Consider the following 11,303-nt stretch of genomic DNA (forward strand, 5'->3'; position numbering starts at 1 on the left):
CAGTTAGGGTTAGGGTTAGGGGTAGAGGGTTACAGTTAGGGTTAGAGGGTTACAGTTAGGGTTAGAGTTAGGGGTTAGGGCTGATAATGGCTGACGTGGGCGCGCCCTTATTTTCCTCGGGTGCTGACATCAACCCAGACAACCACGATTTAAACAGAGCTGTGCTTTAATGAGCCACTCGTCTGTTTCATCAAAATCTTCACAGGACTGCAAATACACATCTAATCAATAACAATAAAAAACAGGATGTATGACACCCAATCAGTCTCAACAGACCACACGTGCAGTCTTTTATGTGCTCTGAAAAAAGATTTGCTCTAAAAACCCACTGAGGTCCACGAGGGGGCAGCGTCAGTCCTGCGGTTTCAGGAAGACTCTCTTCAAGTTGGACTCTACATTCTGGTTCAGGTCTTCTTCAGCTTCTGAAGTTCTCTGGCGTTTCTTTGCAAACTTTTTCTTTATGCTTCCAATTAAACTCTCATACCTGAAAATAAATAAAGTCAATCAAAGGTCAAATCAGGAGCTCGTGTTTCCATGGCGAGTCTGTACCTCAGAGCCATTTCTTCATCCGTGACGTCTGTTTGCATCTGACGGAGGTCCTCCTCCTCCTCCTCTTTGTTCTTTGGGTTCATTAAAGCCATCAGTTTCTGATAAAAACCATTTAGATCATCAGCTGGAGAATGCTCAAAAGGTCCAGCCATTATCAGAACAATGGTCACATGACAGGAAGTAAAAACAAACCTCAACTTCCGGATTAAAGCCCTGGAAGGACATGCGACCATAGATCAGGTCCTCACAGGGAACAAAACTTTTCTCCTCTATGATCAAATTCCTAAAGGAGGAGACATAAAGCACGTTGTTAATTTTAGGCCCATCGTCCAACAGTTTCAGACGGGGGAGGGCGACACTGAGGCTGGACGCCACCTACTCTCTGGCCTTCAGCTCCGGCAGGTCCAGGTACCAGTGCTCATCGCTGATAATTCTCTTGTGGTCCTCCTCCAGCTGCTGCTTGGTCTCTGCATCCAGACCTCTCTGCATGAACTGGACAAACCCCACAAACGACATCGTATGGTCAAATATGAATTCACTGTGGGCGGGTGGTCAACAAGAGGTGAGACTCGTGTCGCCTCCATCCTTCGATGCTGCACCTTCTCGGCTAACTTCACCAAACATCCATATAAATGTTACAGCCTCCCTTTGTTCGGAAAGCACAATATCGATATCTCTTTGGGAGCTAATGCTAACCTTACCGTTAGAACAGGGCTGTTTTATTAGCATCACTTACCTTCATGCGCAAGAGGTTTTTGGAGAGTTTCACATCATTCGCCATTGCTGCTTGAAAAAGAAACGCTAAAGTACAACGATGCCTTGGTTGAACTGTTCTTTTAATTGTAATAAAAGTAATTTTAACCACGAGTTCGAGCCGTCGCGGGCACGGATTCGTACTGCGCATGTGCAAAAACGCGTCTACTTCCGCTTGGACACGGGATTCATACTGCGCATGTGCGGAACTGGCGATTTGATTTGAAATACTTATACAGGCAATTTGATAACGCATCGATGAATTTATTATATATAAGTATGAATTTTCTCTAAAGTATAAGCACCGACACAAACAATGTAACTGTTGTGCAGTGTTGCTTTTTATGTTTTAAAAATGATCCTAATTAGAGAGCAATACATTAACAAAAATAAGACAAAACATATAAAGTAAGTAGCAGCACTGGATTTGTTCCTAGGTAGTTTGCTGCAGGCCTACTGGTGCCACTTTTAACTTTTCAGGGTGTAAACTATGTTTGCATTGACAGATGAAGAAAATGAAGTTTGAGCTTGGCAATAAAATGGAAGATAAATCCAGGCAGTAGCACCATCAGCAAAAGGTGTCCAGGTAGAAACTCCAGAGTGGACCTGTGGTTCGACATGCATCGGTCCCAGATCTTTGGGGATTTACACCCTCAGGTGAACTGGTGTACCACGATCTCCTTGAGGGAGCGGGAGGATACCTCCCCCCTCTCAGCATCTCGCAGGAGCATCATTTCCTCCTGTAGCTGAGCGACAGGTTTCCCCAGTTGATAGCCTAAATCCACCAGCAGCTCCAGCAGTGCTGCTCTGTAGGGCTTCATCTGGTACCGTCTGACCGGCGGTAAAGCTCTGTGGGCCACAGCAAACGCCTGTTCTGGCTCCTCCAGGTCTCGAAAACAGACCGCCATGGCAGCAAGAGTTGGTACAATCAAGGTGGGTTTCTGCCATGGCAACAGCTTTTCCTGGATCTCCAGGATTGTCTGGAGCTGCAACAGAGCCTGTTGAAACTGTCCAGCACGCAGGAAAGTGTGGGCCCGCTTCTGCTCCTGCTCAGTGAAGAAAGCTGGGAAAAGAGGCGAGTATCGGACACAGCGGACGGCGTAAAGTTTGGTAAGGTAGTCCTGCAGGGAGAGGCGGCGCTCCGACATGATTTCTGGGCTGAAGTTTCCTGTCAGGTGTTTGCGAGGCAGAACCACGTCCTCCAGCTCCTCCTCAAACTCCTCCAGAAGTTTCTGGTGGAAGTGGAGGAAGTCACTGTAGCGGCGCTCCACGGATATCCGCCGGGATTCAAAGCTGCCAGAACGCATCACCACGACGTCGTACACCTGCAGACCAACAGGAATCTTTGGTTCAGCAGCGCCACACTGTTACTGGGTCTGTTGAGCTTGAGGCCAGCTCAGCTCTTCCTGAGAAGAGTTGCTCAAATGTTAATAATTGAACATTATCTGTGCATTATCTTGTTTACGTCCTGAAGTTAACGACTATTCTGGGACCGTCTCGTCCTCCATGCTAGTATAGTGGACAGCATCTCCATCTGTCGTGGGGAGGCAGAAGATTCCCTGACAGGAAGTTGATCTCTTTTAAGCCCAGAAATTGGGTTGTTAACGTTTCCATGGAAATATTTACAGTGTTGCGACTCAGTAAAAACGACTTCATTACACTGCAGCTACAATATTTTGCCAGCCAAGTTCATTTAGCATCTGTGTCCCAGTAGAACATCCTTTTACCATCTGTTTCACTGTAAACAGTTAATTTCCCAGTTTAATGCGTAAATATCCTCTTTTTATGCACCCCTACGCTCTGTCAAAGCACTTTGTTAGCTCAAGTGTGTCTCGTGTTGGTCTCACCACATATTTGGACAGCGTCTGTGCGACGATGCGAGAGTTGGAGATCTCAAACAGCAGCCGGACGCGTCGCTCCGCCTGTTTCGCTGCCTTCCAGTTCTGCTGCAGCTCCTTAGTGGTCAAATTGGAACAATTGCTGGCTTCATCTGTACATTTAAGTCAAATGAATACATGATTTCTTTAGTTGTGCACAATCGGGTGTGCAATATATGACCATACAGTTATTAGAGAGTGTAATTTTATAATATAAAGTATATTATTAAAATATGTAATATATTGCAATTGCGTGTTAATATATTTACATGTATGATTGTGTACACATGCTGACACTAATATTAATAGCCTGTATGTTCTACATTTACAGTTTACACATAACTAAACTGCAATTTCTAAATATAATGAGGATGTAAATAATTCTATGTCACAATTGTTTATCTCATTTAATGTCTAAATTATGTTTTTTTTGGCTGATCTGTAATCATTGTTTCATTTCATATGAGATAAATGCAACAGTTGCTGATTTATGTGTGAATATTAACCTGGATCCAGAGTCCACATGTTGGCTTTATGATCTCCAGCGTCCCTCTTTGGTTCTGGTTCTGGTTCTGCCATTAAAGCTGACGTCCAACACAAAAAGGTGATTTTTTTGTGTTGTGTTAATAGAATCCTCCAAAGTTAGAACATTTCTTAGCAGAATATCGTTTACAGCAGCAAAACAATCTAAATACTGTTGCTGCAACTTCTTTGTGAGAGGGACTGAAAGTCCGGTCTTCCTCCCTCTCTGGGTCACGGGAGGGGACACATACGGGTGAAGGCAGCCCCCCACCCCCGTCCGGATGGGTCGCGAGCATTTGTGGCTTTGGTACCTTGCTCAAGGGTACCTGGGCAGTGTTCTTCCCCTTCCCGACAGGCCTCCTCCAGCCCCCAACAGACTGGGCTAAACTCCCTAAATCAGTTATCATCCATTCAAAAGAGAACTGAAAGAAGAAAATCATTTTCCCCTTCACGTTAAATGTCTTTCAATTCCCCTTTTGTAGGAATTTCACCACAATATTCACATATTTACACGCTTTAAATTGATATATTTGAAAAGTGTTTCGGTTTTTCAATTTATTTAAATCGAAACCGTGTAATGTTTTGAGATTTAGCTTCATAAAGATTATATCAAATCATCATATAGACTCAGAGAAGGAGGAAGTTTTCATCAAAACGTTGATAAGTTAGAAAAGAGGAAGTTAAGAAAGATCCGGACTTTCTATCTCGCGTGTGTGTGTGTGTGTGTGCGTGCGTGTGTGTGCGTGCGTGCGTGAGAGAGAGAGATCACTGACATACCTGGCAGTGTGTGTGAGGAGCTGCTAACGAGCGCAGCAGCACAGCAGCGCAGCAGCACAGCAGGACCTCGACCTCCCACTGAAGCGTCATCGAGTCTGGCGGACAGACAGTATGTCTACGTCACTACCGGTCTACCGATGTGGGCGGGGCCTCCTCCCAGCGCGTGCACTTCCACGTTAGTAATGTGGGCGGTATACGTGACTGGCCCAGCGGGAGGCCGGGGTTCGATTCCCGGCCAACGCAAAATAATTTTGATCTTAATCTTTTTGTTATTTTGTGTTTTATTTTATTGATATTGATAATATAACACGAATAGCCTCTATAGTCTTTTCTTTTTTGAGGGAATGGGTTGGTGAAGCGTATCCATTGTGAGCCACACTCCTGACCACGCGGTGGCAGTAATGCACCAAAGTGTTATTTATTCTGATTCTGCAGACCATAAAACGGAAAGAAGAAGAAGCCCAACCAGGGAAGACCATGTTATTATTGGTGAAACTGAGTCGGCGGCTGCTCCCACATCGGCGCAGGTTTCTGCTTTGCCGCAAGGCTGAATGCACAAGCGCCACCAGAGTAAGTTCATCAAGGATAATTGTTCACAGAAATAATGACATGCGCTTTCAAATGCAGCGGAACCAGCATAACTGTGTGCGTCAAAACTGTAATTGCATGTAATAAGTCTATAACAAGTATCAGACATGTTTTATCACGTTAATAGACTAGAGTTTGGGTCCAAACTCTGGGTCTATGTGTTATGATTTCTTTTAAAAATCCCACTTTTGGTGGCTCTGGTGGTTCGGTGGTAGAATTCTCGGCCGCCACGCGGGGGCGCCAGAGAACCTGCCAATCAAACCGGAGCCTCCTTCACGCTTAATTATTCATTAAATTACTCTAAAATGTGGGTTCGAATCTTCCTTTGGGCATTATCAAATGGGGATTTATGCATGTTGTGGATTGAGAATATGACAAAGTGTGGACCCCTTAAATTAGCACTGGAACGTAGCTAATCTCTGATCATCAGCTGGGCATCATGATGGAACTTCATCCTCTCCTGGGCCGGCGAGATGGAGCGGTGGCTCACTGGAGTCGAAAGGAAAACAGAAAGTGAAGCATCAAGCAAGACCAAGAATCAAAACCCATGTGATGAAGCACAAAGGTGTCGGCTACCGTATTCCAGCGAGTGTTCCTGGGATTCCTAAATGTTGTCCCGGAGGACAACCCTCAGAGTTCCACCACATATTTGTGTGAAACTGGACTTTTAGCAGTCGTGGCTTTAAAGATGAAGCACAGGGATAACTTTTCTCCCACTGGGTGAGCTGTATCTGACTGCTGAATTAAAGGTTTTAAGATTTAAGAAGCTTTATTGTCGTTACACAAGAATACAGCGGAACATTGGGTTGCCCATGGTATTCCTTGGTTTGGGAATGGCTGGTATAAGGGATATTTCTCTGCAACCTTTGGGCCACTCATCTAAACGCCCCAGCCTGCTCGAGCATTGCTGCTGACCAGCGCCATCCCTCACAGTGGACCGTGTTCTGGTGGCTACCTGCAGCAGGATGATGTCACAAACTCGCCATCTTCGCCTGCTGTCTGGGACATGACCACGAGTCCACGTTCCTTCCACAGTCTCCACACCTCAATGCTGCATGTGGTTTTCCCAATGAGGCTGTTTTCAGTCCAAACATTCCATCCTGCCCTCACTCATCGGGTCGTTTCAGTCATTCGTCCCTGGACCTCCAGGTAACCAGCAGCGGCGGCGCTGGCGTGCGTCTGGATGAGCTCCTTGAGCATCTTTAATGCGTGGTTACTAATGTTATAATGTGGCCTGTACATCCAGAAGAGGAGGGTTGGTTGCAACCAACAGATGGTGACACATCAACAAGGAGGAGTTTTGGCTCTGAACCCCAACGTTCCAGTTCTTTTGAACGCTGACGTTACATTCTGCAACAATTTCAACAGATTTGGCGAATCGTGTGCTAAGAGTATCAAGGGCTGCGCGTCTCTGCGCGTGCTAACATTAGCCTCTCAACAACTAGCCTGCGTGGTTTCCATCCATAGACGTAACGCACGTCTGCCTCCTCAGGCCTCCCTGGACGGAGCGCTGTCGGCCCTCAGGTCTGTCTGTGGGGAGGACAGTGTGTTGCTAGGTGAGGCTGTCAGAGAACAACACGGCAGAGACGAGTCCGTGCACAGGTCAGTCAACGCAAACATTCCTATTTTAAAGGCTTTGGGTTCTAACCAGCCCAGGAACCGCAGTGGTGGTGTTTGTGGATCGGTCTGAACAAGGGGGGTTTGGGGAGTGGGACTTTTGTATTGTGTGAATATTTTTGACATTGTGGGAGAACAACTGGTTGCTGCCCTCCAGATGCTGCCCTCCAGATGTGGTTGTGTTTCCTCATTGCGTGGAGGAAGTGAGCGCGCTGGCGAAGGTCTGCCACAAGCACCGGCTGCCCATCATCCCCTTTGGTACTGGCACTGGTTTGGAGGGAGGAGTCAGCGCGGTGCAGGTGAGCAAGGCCACACAGGTACGAGCACTTTCTGTGAGAGCTTTCAGAGCTCTAAATGGGAAGAAGCGCGTCTCCTTCTGCAGGGGGGCGTTTGCTTCAGCCTGAGGAAAATGGAGCAGGTGCTGGATCTCCACCAGGAAGATTTTGATGTGACCGTGGAGCCCGGCGTGACTCGGAAGGCCCTCAATGCCTACCTGAGAGACACGGGCCTCTGGTTTCCTGTTGGTAGGTCACACTGGGGTCACGAGGGGCCTGATGGTCACAGTGATGAGGACTTTAGTTGGAATCATGCTTAATGCGTTTAAATAGGTCATTGAATGATCATCACCTAAAGGGAGTGGCAGTATTCTAGCCAGACGTTGAGCGGGTCTATGTTGAGCGGGTCTACGAGTAGCAGGTCTACAAGGAGCAGGTCTAGGAGGAGCAGGTCTACAAGGAGCGGGTCTATGTTGAGCGGGTCTACGAGGAGCAGGTCTATGTTGAGCGGGTCTACGAGGAGCAGGTCTATGATGAACAGGTCTACGTTAAACAGGTCTATGATGAACAGGTCTAGGATGAACAGCTCTACGAGGAGCAGGTCTATGTTGAGCGGGTCTATGAGGAGCAGGTCTACGAGGAGCAGGTCTACGTTGAGCAGGTCTACGATGAGCAGGTCTACGTTGAACAGGTCTACGATGAGCAGGTCTACGTTGAACAGGTCTACGATGAGCAGGTCTAAGTTGAACAGGTCTAGGATGAGCAGGTCTAGGATGAACAGGTCTACGATGAACAGGTCTACGAGGAGCAGGTCCAGGATGAGCAGGTCTAGGATGAGCAGGTCTACAAGGAGCGGGTCTATGTTGAGCGGGTCTACGAGGAGCAGGTCTATGATGAACAGGTCTACGTTAAACAGGTCTATGATGAACAGGTCTAGGATGAACAGCTCTACGAGGAGCAGGTCTATGTTGAGCGGGTCTATGAGGAGCAGGTCTACGAGGAGCAGGTCTACGTTGAGCAGGTCTACGATGAGCAGGTCTACGTTGAACAGGTCTACGATGAGCAGGTCTAAGTTGAACAGGTCTAGGATGAGCAGGTCTAGGATGAACAGGTCTACGATGAACAGGTCTACGAGGAGCAGGTCCAGGATGAGCAGGTCTAGGATGAGCAGGTCTAGGAGGAGCAGGTTTGGAGGAGCAGGTCTAGTAGGAGCAGGTCTAGGATGAGCAGGTCTACGTTGAGCAGGTCTAGGATGAGCAGGTCTACGTTGAGCAGGTCCAGGATGAGCAGGTCTAGGAGGAGCAGGTCTAGGATGAGCAGGTCTACATTGAGCAGGTCTAGGAGGAGCAGGTCTACGTTGAGCAGGTCCAGGATGAGCAGGTCTAGGAGGAGCAGGTCTAGGAGGAGCAGGTCTAGGAGGAGCAGGTCTAGGAGGAGCAGGTCCAGGATGAGCAGGTCTAGGAGGAGCAGGTCTACGTTGAGCAGGTCTAGGAGGAGCAGGTCTACGTTGAGCAGGTCCAGGATGAGCAGGTCTAGGAGGAGCAGGTCTAGGAGAGGCAGGTCCAGGATGAGCAGGTCTAGGAGGAGCAGGTCTAGGAGGAGCAGGTCCAGGATGAGCAGGTCTAGGAGGAGCAGGTCTAGGAGGAGCAGGTCTAGGAGGAGCAGGTCCAGGATGAGCAGGTCCAGGATGAGCAGGTCTAGGAGGAGCAGGTCTAGGAGGAGCAGGTCTACGTTGAGCAGGTCTAGGAGGAGCAGGTCTAGGAGGAGCAGGTCCAGGAGGAGCAGGTCTAGGAGGAGCAGGTCTATGTTGAGCAGGTCTAGGAGGAGCAGGTCTAGGAGGAGCAGGTCTACGTTGAGCAGGTCTAGGAGGAGCAGGTCTAGGAGGAGCAGGTCTACGTTGAGCAGGTCTAGGAGGAGCAGGTCTAGGAGGAGCAGGTCTAGGAGGAGCAGGTCCAGGATGAGCAGGTCTAGGAGGAGCAGGTCTAGGAGGAGCAGGTCTAGGAGGAGCAGGTCTACGTTGAGCAGGTCTAGGAGGAGCAGGTCTAGGAGGAGCAGGTCTAGGAGGAGCAGGTCCAGGATGAGCAGGTCTAGGAGGAGCAGGTCTAGGAGGAGCAGGTCTACGTTGAGCAGGTCTAGGAGGAGCAGGTCCAGGATGAGCAGGTCTAGGAGGAGCAGGTCTACGTTGAGCAGGTCTAGGAGGAGCAGGTCTAGGAGGAGCAGGTCCAGGATGAGCAGGTCCAGGATGAGCAGGTCCAGGATGAGCAGGTCTAGGAGGAGCAGGTCTAGGATGAGCAGGTCTAGGAGGAGCAGGTCTAGGAGGAGCAGGTCTAGGAGGAGCAGGTCCAGGATGAGCAGGTCCAGGATGAGCAGGTCCAGGATGAGCAGGTCTAGGAGGAGCAGGTCTAGGATGAGCAGGTCTAGGAGGAGCAGGTCTACGGGATCGACGGCTTCCCTGCCTCTCCCCCCAGACCCCGGTGCCGATGCCTCCCTGTGCGGCATGGCGGCCACCAGTGCGTCGGGCACCAACGCCGTGCGCTACGGAACCATGAGGGAAAACGTGCTGAACCTGGAGGTGGTGCTGGCCGACGGGACCGTGGTGCACACCGCCGGGAAGGGGCGCCACCCTCGGTGCGGCAACGCTCGCTCCTTCATGCGGAACGTTCCCGGCCTGGATGCTGAGCCTTCGATCTCTGATCTGCAGAAAGACTTCGGCCGGATACAACCTGACCAACCTGTTCGTGGGGTCGGAGGGCACGCTGGGGATCCTCACCAAGACCACGCTGCGCCTCTATGGCGTCCCCGAGGTGGTGGTGTCGGCGGTCTGCTCCTTCCCCTCCGTCCAGTCGGCCGTGGACAGCACGGTGCAGATTCTGCAGTCCGGGGTGCCGATCGCCCGCATTGGTAAGGAGAAAAACGGCGGTTGTCAAGGTAACGACCCACCGCTGTCTGTGTGTGTGTGTGTGTGTGGGGGGGGGGGGGGGGGGGGGGGGGGGGTCTGTGGTCCGACACAGACGCTTCCTTTGGTCGGCGATCAGGTCCGGCTCAGACTGCTGCTCAGGTTCACCTGAGCCTTTAGGGGGGTCATAGCACTGAGGAGACTAGTTGGACGGTTTGGGTTCAGCTGGACGGGTCTGTTAACTTTAAACGACCTCCCTGGCGCCCGAGGCGCTCTAATTCACGAGTTACATCCAGTTCCTCCGTGTTATTGCTCAGTTATTACTCAGTTATTGCTCAGTTATTACTCAGTTATTGCTCAGTTAGTGCTCAGTTATTGCTCAGTTATTGCTCAGTTATTACTCAGTTATTGCTCAGTTATTACTCAGTTATTGCTCAGTTAGTGCTCAGTTAGTGCTCAGTTAGTGCTCAGTTATTGCTCAGTTATTACTCAGTTATTGCTCAGTTATTACTCAGTTATTGCTCAGTTAGTGCTCAGTTATTGCTCAGTTATTACTCAGTTAGTGCTCAGTTATTACTCAGTTATTGCTCAGTTATTACTCAGTTATTGCTCAGTTATTACTCAGTTATTGCTCAGTTATTACTCAGTTATTGCTCAGTTATTACTCAGTTATTGCTCAGTTAGTGCTCAGTTAGTGCTCAGTTATTGCTCAGTTATTACTCAGTTATTGCTCAGTTATTACTCAGTTATTGCTCAGTTAGTGCTCAGTTAGTGCTCAGTTATTGCTCAGTTAGTGCTCAGTTATTGCTCAGTTATTGCTCAGTTAGTGCTCAGTTATTACTCAGTTATTGCTCAGTTAGTGCTCAGTTATTACTCAGTTATTGCTCAGTTATTACTCAGTTATTGCTCAGTTAGTGCTCAGTTATTGCTCAGTTATTGCTCAGTTAGTGCTCAGTTATTACTCAGTTATTGCTCAGTTATTACTCAGTTATTGCTCAGTTAGTGCTCAGTTATTGCTCAGTTATTACTCAGTTATTGCTCAGTTAGTGCTCAGTTATTGCTCAGTTATTACTCAGTTATTGCTCAGTTAGTGCTCAGTTATTACTCAGTTATTGCTCAGTTATTACTCAGTTATTGCTCAGTTAGTGCTCAGTTATTGCTCAGTTATTGCTCAGTTATTGCTCAGTTAGTGCTCAGTTAGTGCTCAGTTATTACTCAGTTATTGCTCAGTTATTGCTCAGTTAGTGCTCAGTTATTACTCAGTTATTGCTCAGTTATTGCTCAGTTAGTGCTCAGTTATTGCTCAGTTATTGCTCAGTTATTGCTCAGTTAGTGCTCAGTTAGTGCTCAGTTATTACTCAGTTATTGCTCAGTTATTGCTCAGTTAGTGCTCAGTTAGTGCTCAGTTATTACTCAGTTATTGCTCAGTTATTACTCAGTTATTGCTCA

At 48.5% G+C, this 11,303-nt stretch overlaps 2 protein-coding genes across 7 annotated transcripts in view; one reads left to right on the forward strand and one right to left on the reverse strand.

Moving 5' to 3' along the window:
• Positions 1 to 148: 148 nt before the first annotated feature.
• mphosph6 (M-phase phosphoprotein 6) lies at positions 149 to 4,622 on the reverse strand. Of its 6 annotated transcripts, XM_029841604.1 has the most exons (7): positions 4,479 to 4,605; positions 3,686 to 3,763; positions 3,150 to 3,292; positions 929 to 1,041; positions 742 to 832; positions 550 to 647; positions 149 to 484 (listed from the first exon to the last, which is right to left on the reverse strand). In XM_029841604.1, exons 2-7 carry the CDS (start codon positions 3,756 to 3,758, stop codon positions 352 to 354), a joined length of 651 nt encoding a protein of 216 aa, XP_029697464.1. In that variant the 5' UTR covers positions 3,759 to 3,763; positions 4,479 to 4,605; the 3' UTR covers positions 149 to 351. The 6 variants fall into 6 exon arrangements, with proteins under 6 accessions (XP_029697464.1, XP_003978795.3, XP_029697462.1 ...); XM_003978746.3 differs by lacking the exons at positions 3,150 to 3,292; positions 3,686 to 3,763; positions 4,479 to 4,605 and adding an exon at positions 1,286 to 1,960; XM_029841602.1 differs by lacking the exons at positions 149 to 484; positions 550 to 647; positions 742 to 832; positions 929 to 1,041 and adding an exon at positions 1,369 to 2,627 and having other exon boundaries at positions 3,150 to 3,257; positions 4,479 to 4,622.
• The window catches only part of ldhd (lactate dehydrogenase D), a 16,265-nt gene continuing 6,025 nt past the window's right edge, over positions 1,064 to 11,303 (forward strand). Inside the window, exons 1-7 of the mRNA XM_029841593.1 lie at positions 1,064 to 1,111; positions 4,914 to 5,048; positions 6,559 to 6,668; positions 6,841 to 6,982; positions 7,066 to 7,207; positions 9,427 to 9,586; positions 9,660 to 9,859. Of these exons, the coding sequence (XP_029697453.1) occupies positions 1,079 to 1,111; positions 4,914 to 5,048; positions 6,559 to 6,668; positions 6,841 to 6,982; positions 7,066 to 7,207; positions 9,427 to 9,586; positions 9,660 to 9,859 (922 nt within the window). The 5' untranslated portion in view covers positions 1,064 to 1,078. The remainder of the gene's footprint in view (positions 1,112 to 4,913; positions 5,049 to 6,558; positions 6,669 to 6,840; positions 6,983 to 7,065; positions 7,208 to 9,426; positions 9,587 to 9,659; positions 9,860 to 11,303) is intronic.

This window comes from Takifugu rubripes, chromosome 9, assembly GCF_901000725.2.
Source record: "Takifugu rubripes chromosome 9, fTakRub1.2, whole genome shotgun sequence".
NCBI lineage: Eukaryota > Metazoa > Chordata > Actinopteri > Tetraodontiformes > Tetraodontidae > Takifugu > Takifugu rubripes.